We start from the raw sequence: 23,696 nt of genomic DNA on the forward strand, positions 1-23,696 counted from the left end.
AGTAGCAGCTCACATTGTGTACAAAGGGAACAATTACTTGCCCATATTGTGAATGCTGTTGTGCTGAACTACGAAATGCTATGTACGCAATTCACATCTGTGCTGCCAAGAGTGTTGAAGTGGAAAAATGAAAATTTGAAAATCTGTGTATATTACAACATCGTTTGAAAAGAAAAAAAAATACGAATTTAGCAAATCGATTTCATGATAGACACACTTTTGGGTAATTAAGTCGGTAATAGAGTATATTTTTAAAACTCTCTTTACTTAAATAGCAAACTATTAGAAGTAATTACATTATTATAAATAATTGGTGTATGTGAATTTACGTAAAGTTACATACCTCTAAGTAAGGCCTGCAATTCACAAATTACATATAATTTTTTGTGAGTACATTCCATTCATCCGAACTAAAGAGTACAGATCCATTATGGATAACATGTTTTTTCGGATAATAATTCATGGATACTATTTTCGGTAGTGAAAGAAAGATGCTGTAGTGTTAATATTTTGTAACACCACATTAGCCAAATGTAGTTTTTGCTTTTGCTTGCAATGTTTGAAGCTATTTATTGAGAGAAAAGAAGTTGAAAAAAAACATTTCTCTATTGTATATAGATATTGATATTTCAGGATTTATTGTAATCCGTTTTGGTTTCACTTTTAGGTTGCGTGGTCGACAGCTTCTGGACTATGAAGCAATGTCCTGTCTTTTAGTTCTTTTATTTGTGGATGAACCTAAACTTAACACAGGACGACTACATAGGGTGTTGAGAAATTTGTGTTACCATGCTGCCACAAGAGAGTGGGTTATCAAGGTAAGCTCCTATTATTTGTACATCACTATATAATAGTGTAATACGTTGAAGTTGTAATACAAAACTGATGTTAAGAGAAACTCATATTAATAGGAATATTTGTGAAGAAGTTAACGTTTCATGGAGTCTTATGACTACACCAGAATTGAAAACAGTGCAACATTTCGAATTCGGTACCTCTGTATGAAATTTTCTTCATGAAATAATTTCGAACTGATTCTTCATCTCGTAATTCATGAAGAAATTCTGGATGCAAGTTATTAATGGAAAAGGAAATTTCCTCGATTTTATTAGTGGAAAAGGTGTACTGATTTTATCTTAACCCTTAGTTGCCTGATGGTACTTAGAAGTACTGTGATGTATTTTGCATACTGGAAGACCTGAAAGAATAATAAACCGCCAGAAATTACTTGCAACCTGATAAATAAAATCCAACAAGGATACTGACAGTACTGTACATAGAAATACGACCTTTTTAAAATAAAAAAATAAAAAAAAAAAATTTCTCAAAAAATTACTGTATGTTTTGAATTCATATTCTAACAACATTCACTAAAGAAAACGGATTTATTTTAATTTTTTCTTATGTCCGGCAACAAAGGGTTAATTTGATCCGACCTAGAATGACAGTTATAAAAATAAATGGAATGACTGGACACCACCACCACCACCACAACCACCCTCCTCCTCCTCCTCCTCCTCCTCCTCCTCCTCCTCCTCCTCCTCCTCCTCCTCCTTTACTACTTACACTTCCATTCTGTTATCAGTACCGGTAATGGTTATGATTATATGGTTATAATTGGAACAACAAGAACATTTTTTAACTTTGTGTTGTAGGCATTGCTGTCTATAATGGAAAAGTGCAATGACTGTAGAACTCCAGAAGGCATGGTTGTGCCAAAACCAAGACGAATGTCTACTCGATCACAACCTCACCCAGAAACAGCAGTTCGTAATGCTCAGCCATCTTGGTTGAACATAAGCCTTGATGCAGCTCTTGGCTGTAGAGCCAGTGTGTTCACTATTGTGAAGCAGCCAGGGAAACGAGGCAAGAGCCAGGAGTCTGCGAGTGTCACAATTCATCCCCAGGCGGCCCCCATTGTGTTCAGGTTTGAATATATGAATATGGGTACAGTTTAAGTAGAAGAGATAGTGTTAATTGTATGTGATATTATGAATGTTTCACAATTTGATAACGGTTGTAAACTTCTGCGTATTTTACGATGAAAATTTTTGTTTTTGGTCTTTGCCTATATTTCTACATGCTTTTTAATACCCGACAGAATTTGTTCATATTCTTTGTTCTTAATTATGTTAAATTTCGTAAAGACGTTTGTAGAAAATGTTGATGTAAAGTGAGTGCAGTATTAAGGTAAGCGTTCACTACATTGTATCACATGCATCGGATGAATCGCACGGATCAGAAAAAGACTATCTCTGTTGTAATTGTTATGTAACTGCGTTCACTACATTGTATCGGACGCATCGCATCACTGCAAATCTGTCCACGTTTCTCGGATGGGCAACTTTTCCAATGCGTGCGATCATGGCCTTCTTTAATAAATCAATTTTAATTGGTCAACTGTTACTATTATGTTGTGCCATGTTCAGTGTCGCGCCAAAATGGCAGACGGAAAACTTATTTCGCGTGTAGAAAATTGCGAAGAATTATATAATTTGAGGCGTTCCTGTTACAGTAATCAAGTCATTTCTTGCAAATATATCATGTAACCAATATTTCTTTCGTTTCTTCCTCTTCAATTAAGATGCATGAAGCAATTACAAATTCTTATTCACTAACAGACGTAATTAATAGACCTAACCTCAACTCCTTTGCTTTCAGTAATGTCAATATTGTACGACGTAATGTTTTAAACAGCTGATAGGGGAATCCGATGAGGTGAAGCCGTTACAGTGAACACACTGCACTTATAATATCCGTTGCGTGCGATTCGTACGAGGAGTGCGGTACGATTTAGTGAACGCTTACCTTTGATGTTGTATGAAGGACAGCCAATGCTAGCGTGGAATGTCGTCAACAAACCTATTAGGCGTGTACTGGTGCAAACTCTCTATATCAGAATACACTGAAAATTATGAAGAAATGAAAATCTTACCTCTTCGGTGTTAATTACTGATGTACTTCAAAGCACTGAAATGGCAAGCAGCTCATCGGTGTCCATTTCATCATCTTCATCTGTTAATTTGTTCAGTCGGCTATATTTCCCTTAACTTTGTAATAACTCCATGGCCCATTTCGTATTGTTTCCTTGCAGAAATTCGATTCAAACAAATGTAACTTTTCGTTCTGCAAAGACATTCTACAATGTTATATTTGTTCAGATCAAGTTTCTGCACATTTAAAGGACAAAACTAAAATTATTTCTATAACTTATCATAATACATTGCTCTCTTAAGTTGGCTGAACATATTGGGAATTAAATCAATGGCTTTCCCAAAACACACTATGTAATGTTTCACGTAAAACAATTTCTATCTCTGAAAGTAAAAACGAGCAAAATTGTATTTAACTCTTTTGTTTGAAATATCTCAAGGAATAATCCTCTGAAATTAGTGACAATACTTAGGGTTCACCCTGTACATATACACTTTAGGAGAAAAAATCTATCATATGGCTGAATGTCTGAAAAGTACAGTTAGGCACAGTTTAGTTATTATTTATTATTCATTTTAGACATCTCTGTATGTTAAAACTAACCAAACTCACTGTGAAGACGTTGTGAATTACTACTCTTTGTCACTAGATATAAAATTACGGTAAATTTAACTGGCTGGAAGATGGCGTTTAGAGACTACATAGTACTTCATATTTCCTACGTTAAAATTCTGAATTTCTCTGTAGTATAGTGACAAAGTTTCGCCAGGTTTCAAACCATTGAATGCACATCATATATTCTATATCAAACCTTCACTTTTCATGTGCGACAGCAGCTTGTTTAGTCTCTTATCTGTAGAATGTTTATTATAGAAGATACCGGACACAAAATTTGCTTCTGTCTGTATATAATGTAGCAAGAAAATGCTTCTATGGAAGACATAACATTGGATGCAGACTACTATTCTGAGTATTGTATTTTGACACCGAGAAAAGCAGATATAATTTTACTTACGACAGTTATGACCTTAACATTTGGTGATAGCTGTACTTTTGAAAGACTCTTTAAGCCTGTACACAAGTGGTGACAGCAAGCAGTGAGCTACAGATGAACTTGAAGTGTGTATTAAATTAATTACGTTGTCATTTTTACAAGAAAACGAGATGGATCCTGTTCAAAATGTTGCCAGAAATTTGTATTTCTCACCATTTTATTGTTGAGTGAAGGCATTATTTACAAATTTTCAGATTATATTAAAAATGTACACCTTGTTTTCTCGTACATTATATATTGCAAGGTAAGAAAACGCAGAGAGGTAGGTGTGAGTGAGAATGCATGTTTGTGCGTGATTTTTCTCCCCACAGTGCTGTAATGATGTGAATTTGTTTTTTTATTTCTGTAGTATAGTTTGGTTTTTCGTGCTTTCAGCAGACATAAAGTATGACTGTACTTCGTGTGTTCATATTCTCAGACACCAAAATACTGTTTTTTACTCCCATAATTCTGAATGTCCCCTTTCCCTCATAAAAACAAATAAGTAATAATATCACCTGTAATGGTTATCTATAAGTAAATGAATTATGAAAGACAATCCTAGGCCTTATAAATACTGGGTGTTCATTTCAAAGTGTATCATGACGTCACTGTTGTGAGTCAGCGATTTGAAGCGAGTTTCAGCTATTATGTCGGAGAACTTGCCTATTATTCAAGGGGTTCAATCTGAACTTGAGAACATGTACGGTATAACTTGAACGTCGTAGCAACAGATGGCGGCCTGTACGGTCTGTGTGCTACCATAACCTCTTTCGAAGTGTGTTTAGCGTGAGCAAGTCGTACGCAGGGTATTTGTTATCATCGGTTGCGTACGGCAACATTCCACAACACAAATCAAATGCTCCGTGTCCATGTGGACTGTCCAAGTTAATGTCAACAAATACGCAAGTAATCGTCTTAACCCTCTTGCCATATCCCGACAGTAAGAAAAAAACTCACCTCAGTACGTGTTTCCAAAGAGTTCACATTCCTGCCACTACTGGCGTTACCGTATGTATCGGTACGTACTCTTCAGAATGAACGCCGTACTTGCTAGGCAACCTCTCTGGCACATAGGTAATATGCCTTTGCGGAAGTGTAGGAAGATTGAATTCTCTAGGCTCATCAGCTAGCCACATGATGGCATACGGCGAGCCATGAGACACTTTGAACTGAACACGCAGTATTGAAGCAATTGCATTAATGAATTTTTGTTTTCCTCCATGAAACAAGTTCTTTTATCTTTTCATATTATACATTGCTGCCTGCTCATTTACATGTAATGTATTTAACTTTCAGGCATACCCTCGAGGTGTTGATCTCATTAGCAAAGAGCTTCCCTGGATACTTCTTGCCGTTGAAAAGTAAAGATGAGTGCAAATATAAAGATCCGTCACCACCGACAGATGTGAGGTTAAAGTTGTCACCTGGTTCATCGAGTAGTGGGGGATCTAGGGCTAGTCGTACAGATGGGACCAGTTTCTGGGACATGTTGCTGAAGTTGGACTCTGTTACTACTACGAAGAAGGGGAAAAGTGTTGCCCGTGCCCATAGTGCTTCAGCCCTTTCCTCAGAATCAGAAGGACATGCACCAACTTTCGAGACATCAGCTTTCGGCCAACTGTTAACAATGCTTGCATCTCCTGTAGTGAAACGCAGCTGCCTTTTGACGGACAAGCTACTTAGGTTGCTTTCCCTCATCTCTATGGGACTTCCTGAAGTTAATCCTTATGTTCGAAGACGTGATGGTAGCAGTGGAAAGAAACCTGAGGAAAAGGATGAAAGTGTACCAGTTTCTGAACAGCACCTCAAACTTGCCATTGATGTTCTCACTTCGAAGAGTTGTTCAGAAGAGGGATTAGAAGATGCAACTGCGTTACTCCTGAACTTGGCAAATTGCCCAGATCCAACAAGGGATATGGTAAATGAAAATGCTTTTTTATACTAGCTTTTATTATGTATAACAGTAACTTACTACAAAGTACATGGGTCCACACCTGTGGAGTAACGGTTAGCACGTCTAGCCGCGAAACCAGGTGGCCCGGGTTCGATTCTCGGTCGGTGCAAGTTACCTGGTTGAGGTTTTTTCCGGGGTTTTCCCTCAACCCAATATGAGCAAATGCTGGGTAACTTTCGGTGGTGGACCCCGGAATCATTTCACCGGCATTATCGCCTTCATCTCATTCAGACGCTAAATAACCTAAGCTGTTGATAAAGCGTCATAAAATAACCTACTAAAATAAAAAACAAAGTACATGGAAATTTAATACATCCTCATGCTCTTTCAAAGTATAGAGTTATGTCATATAAGGTATACACTGTATTTTGAACAGGTTCTTAGAGAAAAGGGAGGCAAATAAGGTTTTCAAATTCAAACAAATAAGAAATTGTCACTTTCATTTCACCCCACCGTATTTGTTAGTTTCTGACTACCAGTATTTGTCATATGTTTAAGACAGTGACATATACTGTAATTTATTTTAAATATGGCTTTGTATTTTACGAGGTAGGTGTGCAGTACATTAGATTTCTTGCATATGCCCTGACATTAAATTCATTGTTACATAATACAGCAACCATGCAAGTCATAGTAAGAGGGTAAGGATCTAATCCATTACTGGACAGGAGGGAGAAGTTCAGTGTGTTGTTGCTCTTATTTACATACAAGATTTCTGAACACAAACAGAACTTGCTGCAACAGAGGGAAATTGGGTTTGAAGTATCTATTATTATGCCAGGTGTAATGGCACACCATTTCTCACACTTCGGTATTTCTTTGCGTAATGAGGATGTTCAGAATCCCACACATAGCAGTTTCCAACAACAAAATGTTGCTAATTTGGACACCATTGGCGAGTTCTCTTTTCAGTCCTGTTACAGCTGAAAATCACTCATCTAATGAAAATACGTGTACTCTTGTATGTTTCATAATTTGTATGGCTAAACATGTTTATAATATATCTTCTTTCTCGAGCACTATACAGATAATTAAAATACAGGCTTCTTCTTCTTCTTCTTCTTCTTCTTCTTCTTCTTCTTCTTCTTCAGGCTACAATACAGGCTACTTTTAATAATTTTCTAACTTACATAAAGCAGTTTCAAATTCACAAACACAGAATCATGTCTAGCTACAATTTTCTTAAGGAAAAAAGAACATTTCTTACTACATAATGATTAAGACTTGCTACAAATTTGGTAAATCTGCAGTGAGTGGTATTTTATGAAAGATATTGTTTGAAACTGAATCTGATCAAAATTTTCAGTTTTCTTAGCATTAAACATATAAGAAGCGCCAATTTAATTTTATAATCTTCTATTTTTTTAGAATCCTGTGTACTGAATGTAAATTTCCTCCTTTGTTTTCAACTTCATTTCTTTTTTACTTTATTAATCCGATCACACAAGTTTTTATCATTTTAAATCAGAAACATACAACTGAATGTGTGTAAACGATCACCAATTGAAGTTTTAAAACAAATTTTTAAAGAATATTTCAATATTAAATTAAATTAAGAAAAATTCGTTCCGGCACCAGGAATCGAATTGGGATCTCTCAGCTCTGTACACTGAGCGCTGTTTCCAATTGAGCTATGCCAGGACACGATCCACAGTGCCGGCCGAAATCTTCTCATTCATATCATCAGTAGCCTACTACCTGCATTTTTTAAGACTTACAAGTCACGTATGCAGGGGCGCATATTTAAATGACTCTCTGGCCACTTTAGTCAACAGTTTATGATTACTGTTAACGATTGACATATTTATATTCATATATGAGGTCTCGCTATCATCATTGAATACAATGACTATAAGTAGCCATACTGTAGATATATCTATTAAATTGAGAAAAATTCGTTCCGGCACCGGCAATCGAACCCAGGACCTCTCAGCTCTGTGCATGGAGCATTCTTTCCAACTGACCTATGCCGGGACATGATGACTACTGAATTGAGATTTGAGCACAGTCACATGTTGTTACATGTTGCTAATGATACAAACTCTTGTGAAAATAGCACACTGCAATATGTGAACTGCACTATAACTCGGAAAGTAGCAGCCATTAAAACAAGTGTTCATACTATTTGTGTGTGATGAGAGTTTTCAGCATTTCTGATACTGGTTTTGTTGAAACTTGTGCAGGAGTTGCAAAAAGTGTTGTCACCCAAATTTGCCATTAATATTGTTATATTGTTACTGTACATATACTTCAGTGTTTGGCATGATGGAAATTCACGATTTGTGGCAGTTGCTAAATGCACAATGTATAAAGAACATATATGATGATTAGGGGGCCGAGTAATATGCACTAAAAATGGAAAAATTTACATGCATGTATGCACTTAAAAGCCAGGATATGTGCATTAAAAATAACAAAATATGCACTATTAAGTTTAAAAAAAAAAGTTATTTTATTTTAAGCAATTTACTAATGTTAATGGTTTTTCTGTTATACATAAGAATATTGAGACACCATCAGTTGCGTGTCTTTCAACCCACTGCTTAAACAGTGCACTTACGGCACATTTTTCGTTAGGAACTCAATATTAAAATTATATTATCAAGACAGGTTATAAAGGCAACCGTACTTCTAGCTATACATCAAATTCATTCTCATTTGCAGTATTAGAACTGGAACTTCCGGTCAACAGGTCAACGGGCATGGGTTTTATCTTTGCTTGGGCTGATTAACTTGTTGGTTTTTTCCGAGGTTTTCCCCAACCGTAAGGCGAATGTCTATGGATAATTCTCGGCCTCATCTCGCCAAATACCACCTCGCCATCACCAATCCCATTGATGCTAAATAACAGCGTGCTTAAATAACCAAGTAAAAAGAAAATGACTATGTGGATGTTGATACACACGTTATCACCAATGAAGCCATGACAATCTCCGAAATTATTGAAGATATTCAGGAGTTGTGCGAGGGAGATAAGATGGTGTAGATAATGAGCCAACCCCAAACAGTCTTGTATTCTTTAATGGCCCCGTTACTGGTTTAGAAACAGTGAAATGTTTCTTAACACCGCATGATGTAACTGAACAAATTATGCAACAGTTATCACAATTTGAGAGCATGATTTATTCCTTAGGAGCAAACAAAAGCAAGCAGTCCATAATAACTGACTTTTGTTTTTTTAAATAATCACGTAATTAATTATTAATGCTATTTCAGAGTAATTAAATGCCATTTCAGTTAACACGTTTTTCTCGCACTTTTTTCCTTCGGACTCCTATAAAAATGTGCAAATGAAGTTTTACTGCACAATGCAAATCTCAGAAAATATTAAAAAGAATTTGCACTTTTCGAACCCAATTCATAAAGAATTGTCAATAATGAGATACATACATTTTTCTGAATTGCCTTGGGTTGATTTTCGAAGATACAGCCTGGGTCACTTATGCTTATTGTGGCCTGTTGTGTGCCCTAAATGTGATGATTCTGCAAGTCTGGCAGCTGGTGACATGAGCGAACTGTATGCTGACAGGTGGGCTATCCTTCCTCAGCCCTGACGGTGCCAGGTTCGATCCCCAGACGAGGACCTGATAAGCCCCAGAGACCTGAGCCCTAAGCTGCAGATCCTTTCTATATCAGCAACTATTGCAGATGAAATGGGGGGGAAGTTGGAATGTATTGATGGAATAAGGGGCAGAAGGAAGCACCCCGAGAAAATCCCTTTTCAATATCTGATTTGCCCACCACATGGATGAAAAGCTAGCGCACTAGCACTTGAATCATAGACACGGCCAAATTTTAGTGACCTTCAGGAAGTTATAAAATTATTCGTCTTCATCACATTTCTGAAAGGATATTGTTTGTAAGCATTCTCTATTTTTATTCACTCATTGACTTAGCCATCGCATTCCTCTTTTGTCTTTCTAAGTTTAGTTTGCTGTTCTATAATTAAAGCAGCTGTTAAATAAGCTGCCACCTGCATTTCATTCACAAACACACACTCACATGTGCATGCATACTTATATGATGTAGGCTCTATTTGAAAATAAACAAGTGAATTTAAAAATATCTAGTTGGCAACTGCTGTAATTGTGGTACAAGAATAGTACATATAGGGGAGAGTCGGGTAGTATCGCACATTGGGTAATATCGGACAGTGAGTTTCTTTCATCTACCACACGATGATAGTACCTGATTGACATGGTTACATTTCTGTGATGTCGCATAGAGAAACGTAACCATGTGATTCAGGTACTACCATATGGTGGTAGATGAAAGAAACGCACTGTCCAATACTACCCGATGTCCGATACTACCCGACTCTCCCCTACAATATAGGACTTAACTGTGGTTGGAGCTGTGTGTTTGATTATGGTATGGAAACATTTGATCAGAAATTAAATATATTAAAAAAAGTTACAGAATTATTTGAAATGGTTTGAAGTTGTGTAAACAGTAGGTTCTTGTAATTAAAGTGTTCTATTTTGTACTTACATTTTCTCTTTGATACCAATATCTGAAAGTTACCATTATTGATTTGTATTAGCAGATCTTGCATCTCCTCCTCGATGGAGCAATGGAGCTTGCAAACATGGTGAACGACCACATCGCAGCATTGTTGCTAGAGCTGAAGTCCATGAACCGAAACCTCAGGAGGGATGACTGTGATGAAATGCACACCCCGGACCGTCCTCCTAAGGGAGTAGTGCACGATAGGTACACCACGTATTTCTTACTGCTATGTATCGTGTAGTACCTACCACTTACGAGATCAGTTTTTGATGATCTTTTTGACTTCCAGGTTTACGAAAGACAATGTCATTGTAACAGCACCTACCAAAGTAAAGTCTGGTTGTGACCTGCAGTTGCCGTCCATGGCTACCCTTACAAGCAAGACATCAAGTCAAGCTTTCTTTCTGCGCATTCTGAAAGTCATTGTGCAAATTCGTGAATCAGTTAGACTTGCACATAGGAGAAACAGGGAGAACAGTGGTAAGTCTTGAATTATCATCAAAGTGTACTCATGTACTTTACTTTTATTTTAAAATTCAGAGAGTACTGACAGATTTTGATACTGAAGCGATGGTGGAATGGAAACATCAGAAGCAGCTGAAGTACGTGCAGGAAAACTGTCCACAGGCACTGTTAGGAATCGAACGCTGGTTTCTTTGTAAATTGGGCTACTATAGGGAAAACACTCATGTAAATGAAGTAATGAAATGACAGTTCAGGACCAAAACAGTAATTGTAATGAAGTAGTAGAGCCCGGATGAGAAGTTATGGCACCAGCGTGAGGGACGCATTTTAGTTCGTTTGCTTGGACTCGCCCTCACAGTCAACTGGAGGGGTGTTGGGTTAGTTGGTTACTAGCATTCCGAGTGTTCAGATCCTTCTGCTACTACCGCTATTGCTAATACTGAAAACATTGTCCTTCTGAGCGCCCTCATTATGGCGTTGTCTAAGGTGTGAAATCATAGAGTAGTTCATAGTCAAGGACATGAAATAGCATACAATGTAAGGAAATTCATGTTAGAAGAGGCTGTAAATGGAATACCAATTCCATTGAAAAGCGTGTGTGCAAGAGTACTGGCTGCCACTGGTATTTCAAAGCGAACCTTGGCAAGAATCAGGAAAGAAGGGAAAAATATTGAGGCAGGAATAGCAGATTCTTTCTCCAGTCCAGAAAAATCACAGCCAAAGAAGAAGATTGTTGCAGCTGTAGACAATTTTGATGAAGTCATAAGACTCATCTATAATTTCTACGCTATGCATAAGCAGAGGCCAACTCTGTAATCGCTTCTTCCAAGAATGATTTATGATTATGTGAAGAAAGTAGAGAACAATTACATTGAAAGTGAGCACGTGATAGTATTTTGGAGAACATTTCCATAAACTTACGGAATCTGATTCCAGCACAGATCAGTCGTCTGATTCGGACGGAGAATAAAAATATAAAGATGGAATAGCGGGTGTAATTTCATTAGGTACCTTCGGACTCTTGAGTAGGAAAGTGGTGATACTAAGGTAAGACGAATGTTTTTAGAAAGAGATGAAACTGATATGCCTGCCACTCTGAGCTTGAGAACCGTAACCCAAACAACTCCCACTCCTCTACCCTGCTGGCCGGCAATTTAAAACTTCACGCTTGGTGCCATAACATCTCGTCTCAGCTCTAAGATTGGATTGAGGACTGAGAAGTTTGTAATGAAATAGAAAAATGACAGTTTGGCACAGAGACTCTTGAAATTGTGTAATAAAACCAATTCATTGAATATTTCGTGAATTAAGTCTGAAGTAATGGATTTGATGATCTAAGAGGACGTTTATTCTTGTTCCATGTTTCTCGTACAGGGTTGGCAGTTTGATGGCTGACATCTCCCGATAATGTGTTGTGTTGTCCATTTACAGAGTCACTGGACTACTTCCAGCAAGGCGACAGCTCAGCTGATGAGGGGGGTCCTGGCAATGAGGATGCAATGCCAGGCACAGCCATGGATACAAGCAGTCCTAGTACTGTCCGTCGTACAGCTTCTAATCCAGAGAACCCACCTTCTGAACCTTCAGCATCAAGTCAGGCTCCAGTTCGCAGACAGTCTTCTAGATCTCGGGACATTGAGCCTGGCCATGCTGCGAGCTCGGGAGCATCTGTGACTTCCGGCACTCTCTCTGCCATGCCTCCCACCTCTGCTGCTCCAGCAGCCAATACGATTGATGCTGATTCTGATGCTGGTGAGAAATTCAGTGTATCTTCACAGTTTATTGATCTTTGTTACTATTTTGGGATGATAGGATGCGTATTTTCTGGGCTAGAGGGCCATGGTCTGTCGGTGTTACAACCAACCGACAATTAGACACTACGACAAACAATCAGAACACCGAAGCCACTAGTGCGGACCGCGGCGACAACGACAAGCAACAACAGCCCCACACCTTAAATATCGACGTGCTACCAGTCTCAATGCCAGTTCCTGATACACACAGCAGATCTCTCCGCACACGTGTACCACGCCACTGAAGATGTCCACCAGAGCAGTGGACGAAACGTTTGGTTGTAACACCGACAGACCATGGCCCTCTAGCCCGGAAAATACGAATCCTATCAATCCTGTGAAAGCCTACATTCCAAGATTATTTTGGGATGGTTCTACTTCATGGCTTCCAATAGACTGAAAGTAGTAGTAACAATTTTCATGCTGCACTGCTAAATCAAAAGGTCGTATCTGCAAGAATTGTGTTCTTGAGTTGAGATGTGTATGTGCTTGTCTAGCATACAGACAGTTTTTGTAGATACGTTAAATCTAAGTGAACAATTCGATTTCTTGCACTTACAGTTTTCTGGCTTAGTAATAAGCTACAACATGTTTTCTTCAAGCACGTACACATCTTAACTCAAAAACACAATTTTTGTCAGTACGGTCCTTTGCTTTACAAGGCAGCTTGTGAGTATATACATAATGTACTGTGGCATTATGGTCCACTTGAAAGAGAAATACCACACAAGTAATGAACATGTTAATATTATTGCATGCCTTTGATTGTTAGCATCTGCTGATTGAATGCTAGTAACATTATAACACTTTGTGTAAAAATTTCTTGTACTGCACCAGTTTGTAGTTATGAAGAAAATGTGGTATCATGTGAACAAGTTATCAGAGAAGTTAAATATTTAAAATCAGAATTTGAGTTCGTAATAAACTAGCTCCCACAAATATGTGTTTATTTTAACAATGTCTTTCTTCACATCAGTTCACTTTTCTTTTGTGTGATTTCATGTGTATGTACCAATTTTATATATATAAAAAAATTAGACACGCAAATAATTTGTACAAGTAAGTGTATTTATGATTCTTCAGACTTATGCCTGTAAGCAAACTTTGCTAAAAATAATCGATGCTCTCTTAGTTTGCTGTAAACATCCATTGTAAGTTCTTTTTAATCTATTAATTACTACGCAAAGTAATGAAATACTCAGTTCTAAAATCGAGCATGAACCACAGGATTCACAGTAGCAATATTATCTATTATGATAATTTCCTATCCAGATTTGTCTAACAGAAAAGTTGGTTAAAGTAACATACACTAATTAGTTAGATCTTAGTCTGAAGAGTAATGTAATTTGTAGGTACATCATAATGTGGAAAAAAAGTCTCCATTGTTTTGAAACTCCATACTACTTTAATTACATTTTCGAGGGGGAATATACAGTAGAAAACTGAAACATTTCACTGTGTACCTTCCTTATTTTGGTCCGTAATGTACAGTTGTGGAGCTTTCCTAACATAAGTGACTCAAAACAAAATAGGGAAACGTTTCCAGTAACACATAATAAATGATAGAAGTTATTTTCATTTCTCTGAAACTGCAACATGTAAAAGTTACACACTTTTCCATTCAAAACATGAGACTAGCGCTAGGAAAGGCTCAAATTGTGGCCTATTTCATAAACATATGAGCCGTTGAGAGCAGAAGTGGTGTAAGTCAAAAATAGGTAATGAGGTTTTAAGTAAATATTCTGTAAAATATAGCGGCAAATAGCAATTAATATTCAATTTATTTAAACTATTAGTAGACAGGTACAGCACGAAGAACGTATTAATTGCTACTTTGCGCTGTATTTTACAGAATTTTTACTTTAAGCCTCATTACCCAATTTTGACTTACACCACTTCTGCTCTCAACGGCTCATATGTAAGTTATTAATCATGGACGAACTTGAGTATTCTGTATGTCAGATTGTATTCCTATTTTTCTTATCTACTATTAGTTTGAAAAGTGTGACTCTGCTTTCCGTATCATATTGAGAAAAATCTTGTGTGTGATGTACTACAAGAGATACTGTTCTGCTGTCAGATGCACCAGCATTCCGGCAACAAAAGGAAACTGAGGAGGAAGAAGTGCTGCCTACCTTGAGTGAGCAGTTGACACTGGATCGGTTGTGGGACACCCTCAGTTCCTGCTTGTTGGAGCTTGCTGACACGCCAGATCACCATGCTGTCCTGGTGTTACAGGTGCGTATGTCCAGGGAAATGTGTCAAATATGACTTGAGGAAGTATTCTGAGAACTACAGAAGGAAACAAGTTTCAAGAAAACACCCATTTTCAGTATTCATTAGTATGTAGGCCTACAATAAGAATGAAGAACATTGTGGTTTGTGGTGATACTTACAAGGGAAGGGTTTCGGCTCGAACAGGAATTTTTGGTTAAAAATTTGTACAGACGCTTACTTCACAATGGTGATGAAGACCGTAAAAGCAGTCATTTGTGTAACTCTCAGTTTGGTTGGTATTGGTCAATACGCTTCTTTAAAAATGTAGCCTATATGAGGATTCTCTATAAAATACATGAAACAGCATGGAGCAGAGCAATAAGCACAACACACAGAAGCAACACCTGAACAATTTTCTGAACCACACTCCAGTGCTGAAAAATCAAATGCCACCTGAATTACATTTTTGAAGTCCGAGACTTGTTCACAATTCACGTAACCAGCTGACAGCCGGGAATACTGAAGCATAGGGCGGTATACTGGAGCAGACAACTGGTTATGAATAACAGAGTGCATTTTCATTATAAACACTCGATTTCCCAAGTTAAGTTATGGATTTTCAGCAAGCGTCCTTATGTAATCTGTTATCCTCTGAGCATAGATTTTGTATTGTCTAAGGAAATAGATATTCAGAGGCTGGATATATTTAGTTTTTTTAGGTGGAATGATCATACATTCCATGTCCTAGCCTTGGAATGATTAATTTATTAATGTTGCGTCCTTGTGCACATTCAGTGACTCACACAACAATGTACACTTTTGATTAGCTGCAATATTTTCAGACAGAATGTTGGAGAAAAATGTTCTTAAATGGGTTTAGACATTTTACCACTCGCACTAGTTTCTAGGCTAGGCTAGCCTTACGGGTAAGTTGTCCCATCCCCTTAACTTGTTCAGTGCTCTCCCCACCCCTCAACTTGTACAGTGCTCTAACAGACAAACCACACATTATCAAACGAATGCTTTTGGGAGCTTTACAGAGATGTAAAGATGGGCCTGTAAACAAATTTTGGATACGAAATTCCTGTTTGAGCCGAAACCCTTCCCTTGTTAGGCCGTGTCTCAAAGCTATATTTTCAGCTGAAGTGAATTAGATAGTTATTTAAAAAGCCGGATGTGACTTCAGAAGTTATGGCCCAAAGCTACATAGTGCATAGCAATCAAGTCTGTAGTAGCTAGTAAACGAAAATGCTTGGTTGATTGATGACTTATAGACTAAACAAACATGGATGCCTCATCAGCAATTGGAGCTATGAAATCTAAAGATGCTTTGGAAATAAAATGTAGAACAATACGTTAACCTTAAACAATACGTTAACCTTAAACATCGACATTGGTACTCTGGTACCTTCTTCACATTTTTTAAATACTGTAATATTTTAGGTCCTTATTTCTCCACATAATAACTTGTAATGAAATTGCATTAGGACACTGCCTTAATTCAGTGCTGCACTGTGATGTCATAGTTTTAAGAAAACATGTTCGAAATTCCCTAGTGTGTAGTTTACTAGTCAGTAGTTGCTAATCACTATTGTGTAGTGTGGACTTGAGCTTTGAGAGACAGTCTTGAACTACTGGGTAAAATTTTTGCCTATATATCATTGCTAGGGATGGTAGATTTCAGCAACTTAAAATAAAAAATTTAATATTTTATAACACTTTTAATGTCGGAATTTAGTGTTTTGGGATAGAAATTTTTAATGGAAAGTTCAATGATAGGAATTCGTTGTCATCAATGAGTTAATCTTCACAACCTGTCAGGTCTAAAATTACTTCAACCTACATGGGTCTTTTCTGACCCTGGACAATTTTTTAATTTGTAATTAAATTTTTCTTTTTTTTATTATTTTATATATGCCATATTATGTTATATAATTATATTACATTTATTTATATTATTGTGTTGTTTTTCTTTTTTATAAGAAATATTTCATTAAACTTTTATTTACTAAATGTCGAAGTAATCACATCACTTCCGTCATGGAAGTTCAAGTTATCATCAATATCATACAAGGCTTGCTGCTCACAAGTGATACCAACAAGACATCACTTATGAGGCAACTAGGCCAGGAGATAATGGCCAGTTCCTTTCCCTCTCCTTTGCTTACATCGCTGACTGGCTACATATTACAATAGTCAGACTTCAGAACCATAGCATGGAGGGTGACCAAACTATTTTTAAAAATGTAGGGCCTTGAGATAGATTCTGATTTTTTTAAGAAAAAACACCAAAATGTCTCATACTGTGTATTTTCGATATTATTTCACAGAAGCATACCCATTTTGTACTCAATTTCGCATTTTATCGCGGATTCATAAACTATGGTAATTAGTTTAACATGCTTTCAAACATAAAATTACTTATTTTGACAGCATTTGAGCACATTTCGCATTTATCGTGATTGCGAAAATCTATCATCTCTAGCCATTGAATTAGATTTTAATAAATTTTACTTAATGATACAAACTTCTGTCTGTTGTGTTGCTATTTGAGAATGAAGATGTGTACAATTTACAATTTGTATTTTAATGCACAACTGCATTGTAATTTAACTTTTTTTTTTTGTACAATTTTTTCGGCTTGTGTTTTTTCTGTGCTCATCAGCATATTAGCTGGACATGAGTGTATCTCGTCCAAGAAGGCTGTACAGCTTCAGTGGTTGAAAATTAACGAAACGTAAGCTACCAAAGCACGAAATTATTTGTAATGTACTGTATGAATTTTATATTGCAGCCAGCTGTAGAATCATTTTTCCTAGTACATGCAACTGCTGCTGAAGAACATCGGCTAGCTTTTGATGGTCGAGATGCTAGAGATGGTCGAGATGCTCGAGATGCCCGAGATGCTAGAGATGCTCGAGATGCCCGAGATGCTAGAGATGCTCGAGATGCCAGAGATGCACGAGATGCTCGAGATGGTCGGAATGCACAAGATCAGCGCACACGCGAAAATCCTGCTCCACCAGAAGTAGCAATTATCCAGCCTGATGTGGCACCAGTCTCCCCATTCCCGTCTGACTCTGACGGAAATTCCACCACACAACCCTCCCCCATCTACCTCAACTTTAACTGGGAAGTCACTCCGTCTCCTGTGACACTCCCTCCAGACCAGCAGAAGTTCCTCAAATTTGCAGGTGTGTTAAAAAATTTTCAATGTTAAAGGTAGAATCTTAGTATGTACCACAGTCTAGTATATACAGTCACAAAGCTCAATACGTAGTAAATATGCATCCATAGATAGTTGCTAACCACTAGGATCGCTACTATCACCTCATTACAGATAATGCGAAATAGTACCGGCACAGTCTGTTGTTTCTAGCACCCTCACAACTCAAACTTCGTGACTGTATATACTAGACTGTGGTATGTACAGTGAAACCCCGATAATACACGCCCTTTTGTTATGCTATCCCGCATTATATACTCTTTTTGTCTGGTCCCTTTACATTCCTATATAAAATCATGTAGAATCTAAAATAATGCAGTCCACATCTGTGGAGTAACGGTTAGTGCGTCTAGCCGCGAAACCAGGTGGCCTGGGTTCGATTCCCGGTCAGGGTAAGTTACCTGGTTGAGGTTTTTTCCGGTGTTTTCCCTCAACCCAATATGAGCAAATGCTGGGTAACTTTCGGTGTTGGACCCCGGACTCATTTCACTGGCATTATCACCTTCATCTCATTCAGACGCTAAATAACCTAAGATGTTGATAAAGCGTCATAAAATAATCTACTAAAATAAAAAATCTAAAATACACTGCTTAATATGCTCATCATCCCGTTTAATACTCTCTTTCACCTGCTGAAAATTCTAAAATATCGTACTTCGAAGGATACTGAGAAAATTTACCTAGACTTCTACATTTACCACTGACACTCGCATATTCAAGGATTTATTGGAGTCTCTGGTGAATACAATAGGCTGGAATGCAACTCTTGAGGACCTGCAAGACTATTTGTATTCAGATCCTGTCCTCCTTGCTGGTAGTTTCAAATCGCTTTGTCAGTGAAGACTTGAAGTGGAAGCGGTACACTCTCCAAATCCTTCTCACAAAGAAGCCCTTGTGATTCGTAGATTCATTCATGTTTCTAGTAGTCAAACATGATGTCCCTTCCAATTTAAATCGTGTAGAAAAATGCAGTTATTCATAGTACTGGATCAAGTGCAAAACAGAAAACAATTTATTACTTTTTTAATAAAGGAGCACTTTAATTGATAAGATATTGCATTTGTTCTGACAGTTTCTGAAAGGAAAGAAAATAAAATAACCTTTTATCCTGCATAATTACATTATTTAATCCTTAAATTTCTTCAACAAATGTTCATGATGATTCATACTTTTGTGTTAAAAGTCGAAAAAAATCCAAAAATGACCCACTCTCACTAATATGCGGTCCTGTTTAATATGCTATTTTTATGCGGTACCTTGAAGAGTGCCTTACCGAGTTTTCACCCTATATATTTTTTTGCTGTTTATTGCACAGTTACACTGCTTTTTTCGTATCTAGTTCAGTTACATTTAGGACATGTTGAGAAGACAGGAAGTGAATACGTTTATGATCATTGTAGCACTAAGTTATGCTTATTTTGTATGTTTCACAGAGACACATCGGACAGTGTTGAATCAAATCCTTCGTCAGTCTACCACACACCTAGCAGATGGTCCCTTCGCTGTCTTGGTTGATCACACTCGAGTTCTGGATTTTGATGTAAAGCGAAGATATTTCCGGTCAGAGCTTGAGAGGATGGATGAGGGCATCCGAAGAGAGGAATTGGCTGTCCATGTGCGCAGGAGTCATGTATTTGAAGACTCATTCCGAGAGCTTCACAGGCGAAGTGCTGATGAATGGAAGAACAGATTTTATATTGTATTTGAAGGTACTGAGACTAATTCATTGTTAAAAAAAAAGTGTTTGCAAAATTTCAGTGAAGTGATCTTATACAATCGTAGCATGAAAACCATGATGTGCTGAGTCTTGCTTAAACATGATACACCTTATCTTCTCTCTCTCAATTATAGGTGAAGAAGGTCAGGATGCTGGAGGTCTCCTAAGGGAGTGGTATGTGATAATATCTCGAGAGATCTTCAATCCCATGTATGCTTTGTTCACAACATCACCAGGAGACCGAGTTACATACATGATCAATTCTTCATCACACTGCAACCCAAATCATCTCTGCTACTTCAAATTTGTTGGCAGGGTCATTGGTTAGTCACATTCTGTAATTGGAACGACATATGATATCAGCAGTTCCACCTTTGCATATATTGTTAATGTTTTAATTTATTCTTTTTTCAGCCAAGGCTATTTATGACAACAAACTTCTGGAGTGCTACTTCACACGGTCATTTTACAAACATATACTGGGGATTCTCGTGAAGTACACGGATATGGAAAGTGAGGATTACAGCTTCTATCAAGGGCTGGTGTATCTGATGGAGCATCATGTTAGCGACCTGGGCTACGAACTCACATTTAGTGCAGAGGTGAGTTGAAATCGAAGTAAGTAATGTCATATTTTAGACAGGGTTAAATTTATTTCTGACATAACTTTCGTCTTAAAAATTAGGTGCAAGAGTTCGGAGTAACAGACGTCAGAGACTTGATTCCTGGAGGACGCAACATGCCGGTGTGTGAGGAAAACAAGATGGACTACATCCGTTTGGTGTGTCAGATGAAAATGACAGGAGCCATTCGTAAACAGTGAGTTCACTTGTAATAGCATGCAGCTTTATAATTAATGCTTTCTCTCGGAAAGGAGTAGCAGACAATTGTTAAAGTCTTAAAATTGTAATGCAAAATTGATGCTTATAATTTTCGTTTGGAGTAAATTATTGTAAGATTAATTTTGCACTGCTTCACACAAACCTGTATGACAGTAGTTACGGGTATCAGGAATTCCCATCTTTATTCTTGAGCTTTGTCTGCATGTTGATAAACATAGTAATGTGCAATGCATGGAAATGAGCGATTTATAGTGGAAGAAACATTTTCTTTGTTTTAGCCCACCTTGCATGTCAATTTTCTATGCACTTCACGCTATTTATCCAGTAATTGTTTTGCTGTGGCATGAATTGAGTTTTCATTTGAAATACAAAAATATGAATAGGTATAATATTATTTCCACTATTTCTGTCTGCAGCTAAGCCCGTGACATATTACAGTACATTTATGAACAATTTCAATCCCCATATTTTGTTCTCTTTACAGAGACAAATGTACAGAGAAATACTGTTTGGTCACACTTTTCTTGAACCTGATTCTTGCACAAAGCAGCAATGTTGAGTGGCAATTATATATTTGGCACAATCCCTTTGCTAATATTAAAATATAGTAGTTTTTGTGATCATCAGTTTCGGTGAATTGGATTTGCTGTATGGAGTATTGGGATTGTACAGTACGAGCTGTCATCAGCTGTGCAGTAAATTTGAAACTTTAATGAATGATGGAGCTTATATTCTTATGTAATTACAGGATTAATGCCTTTTTGGAAGGATTTTATGACATCATCCCAAAACGGCTCATATCTATCTTCAACGAGCAGGAGCTGGAATTGCTGATCTCAGGGTTGCCCAATGTGGACATAGAAGACTTGCGAGCTAATACAGAATACCACAAATACCAGCCCACATCCCTCCAAGTAAGTGTGTGGTTGTGGCAGCTTGCTGACACTTAAGATGAGCCTTTCATTTTATGAGTGAGAATGTCACGACCATAATTTACAATTCATATTTCGATTTTCAGATAAGTCTGTTACTAGTGAAAATTATCATGTAGTTTCAGTCTTTATGACTTACCAGGTTTTACTTTAGCATTAAAAAAAAAAATATGTACTATACATTATACCGTTTGTTTTTATTTAAAGCTGTTGTTTTCGTTAACATTTTCGTCTTTATTTGGCATCTACAGACAATTCTATAAACAATTACAGAATTGTCTACAGATGCCAAATGAAGGCTAAAACGTTAACAAAGAAAACATTACCTTTAAATAAAAACAAATTGTATAATTTATAGTACATTAATTTGTTTTTGATGAAGTCGAGAGAAAATATAATTTATTGGGTAGGATAACAAAATTGGTACTGTGTTTGCAAATGTTTTGCTGTACTCGGAATGTCATTATAGAAACTGATTTCAAAAGTTTTTTTTTTTTTTTATGATTTTGATGCAAATTTTATCCCTCTATGCTCTTATTGTATAGTTCATTCAGACCCTTTTCCAGAAATTTATCAGTGAGACTTCATTGACTTTTCTGCCACTTGACTCTTTTTGTGTTGAAAAGTTAAAAGATCTCTTAACATGAATGTTACTTTCTTCTCTGGTCCAGTGTAAGAGAATTTCTTCTCTTTCAAATCTTGTATAATTCTTCATGAATATCCTCTTTAAAAAAGTCTGAATTGCTTTCTTTGTAATTTTCCATGGTTATGTAACCTGCTGGATATTTCAAATTGGTGAATTACTTGCAGATCCAGTGGTTTTGGCGAGCACTGCGCTCCTTTGATCAGGCTGCTCGTGCCAAGTTCCTGCAATTTGTGACTGGAACTTCAAAAGTGCCGCTTCAAGGTTTTGCTGCCCTGGAAGGCATGAATGGAGTTCAGAAATTTCAGATTCACCGTGATGATCGTTCAACAGACCGCCTGCCTTCTGCGCACACATGGTTTGTGAATTGTGCTTTATAACTTTTGTGGAAAAATAATTGTTTAAGAGTTGTTGACTACAAGGATATTATTTTTTTGCAGTTTCAACCAGCTGGACCTTCCCGTCTATGAGACATATGACAAGTTGCGCACTTACCTCCTCAAGGCCATCCATGAGTGCTCCGAAGGGTTCGGATTTGCCTAAAAAAAGACACGACAACATAGGATTAATTTGGAGACTGAATAACTGTAGCAAGCCGAGTTACAAAGTTTATCTTACGTATTGTTCTTAGATAGAATATTTATATATTTCATGTAATTATTATAGCCTAGTTATATTTTGCAGATTTGCATGTTCTTTTAACTTTTCATTTCTCCTCCCCTTTATTGTAAAATATTGACTCATGGTCCAGTCCATGGAGGGAAGATAATCTGCAACCAGCTGAATGTGTTGAAAATGAAATTACACTATAATAACTCAACATTTCAGATTGGCTTTAAAATTTGATTATAAGGATTATGCTGTAATGCTACATCAGAGTTATTTGAGGAGGATGTATTATTCGTAAAATGATGAATAAAATAATAGAAACAACTACTTGGTCTATGTTAATATAAATATATTTTCTGAGGTAACAGTACAATCTTCCAAGTGGGAAGCTCTGAACATCATCTGCCTAGGTGTGTTGCTGTTGTGAATGCTTGTTACTGTTGCTGACGCTGTGTCAGTTCAGTATTCTGAAGAGGAAGAGAAACAAGAGCTTGACTATATTGTGATGGTGCAGTGCAGGCATGCTAGAAATGATACACAATGTGCAGTATATGTGCGCGGGATCACCAGTCTGTGCAGATTGCGTCATTCACGCGTTGCTCTTATCAGTTCTTTGCAGGGGGTACAAGAATCTATTCTGCGCTTTTAGTGTTGGATTAAATAATTGACATTTGGACATTATATAAAAAACACTTAGCAGAACGAAAGGAACACAATTAAGGCTGGTTCACAATAAACCGGAAACTAGAATCGGAACGAAAACGGTAAAATTGTTAAAATGTGTACATTTAAATGTGAGCATTCACAATTAACGAAAAG

At 37.2% G+C, this 23,696-nt stretch overlaps 1 protein-coding gene across 13 annotated transcripts in view; it reads left to right on the forward strand.

The window, feature by feature from the left end:
- Nucleotides 1-23,204, forward strand: part of HUWE1 (HECT, UBA and WWE domain containing E3 ubiquitin protein ligase 1) — a 149,159-nt gene extending 125,955 nt beyond the window's left edge. For 10 of the 13 annotated variants that reach the window (XM_069837221.1, XM_069837224.1, XM_069837228.1 and 7 more), the window contains 15 exons: nucleotides 668-818; nucleotides 1,656-1,927; nucleotides 5,267-5,888; nucleotides 10,468-10,637; nucleotides 10,723-10,913; nucleotides 12,330-12,650; nucleotides 14,772-14,929; nucleotides 17,703-18,102; nucleotides 19,568-19,843; nucleotides 19,986-20,174; nucleotides 20,266-20,453; nucleotides 20,537-20,670; nucleotides 21,442-21,607; nucleotides 22,436-22,626; nucleotides 22,709-23,204. In XM_069837221.1, coding sequence (XP_069693322.1) covers nucleotides 668-818; nucleotides 1,656-1,927; nucleotides 5,267-5,888; nucleotides 10,468-10,637; nucleotides 10,723-10,913; nucleotides 12,330-12,650; nucleotides 14,772-14,929; nucleotides 17,703-18,102; nucleotides 19,568-19,843; nucleotides 19,986-20,174; nucleotides 20,266-20,453; nucleotides 20,537-20,670; nucleotides 21,442-21,607; nucleotides 22,436-22,626; nucleotides 22,709-22,811 — 3,532 coding nt within the window. In that variant the 3' untranslated portion in view covers nucleotides 22,812-23,204. The remainder of the gene's footprint in view (nucleotides 1-667; nucleotides 819-1,655; nucleotides 1,928-5,266; nucleotides 5,889-10,467; nucleotides 10,638-10,722; nucleotides 10,914-12,329; nucleotides 12,651-14,771; nucleotides 14,930-17,702; nucleotides 18,103-19,567; nucleotides 19,844-19,985; nucleotides 20,175-20,265; nucleotides 20,454-20,536; nucleotides 20,671-21,441; nucleotides 21,608-22,435; nucleotides 22,627-22,708) is intronic. The other 3 variants (XM_069837223.1, XM_069837227.1, XM_069837232.1) reach the window with 1 other exon arrangement.
- The last annotated feature ends 492 nt before the right edge of the window (nucleotides 23,205-23,696 follow it).

Source organism: Periplaneta americana, chromosome 10, assembly GCF_040183065.1.
Source record: "Periplaneta americana isolate PAMFEO1 chromosome 10, P.americana_PAMFEO1_priV1, whole genome shotgun sequence".
In the NCBI taxonomy this organism is placed as follows: Eukaryota; Metazoa; Arthropoda; class Insecta; order Blattodea; family Blattidae; genus Periplaneta; species Periplaneta americana.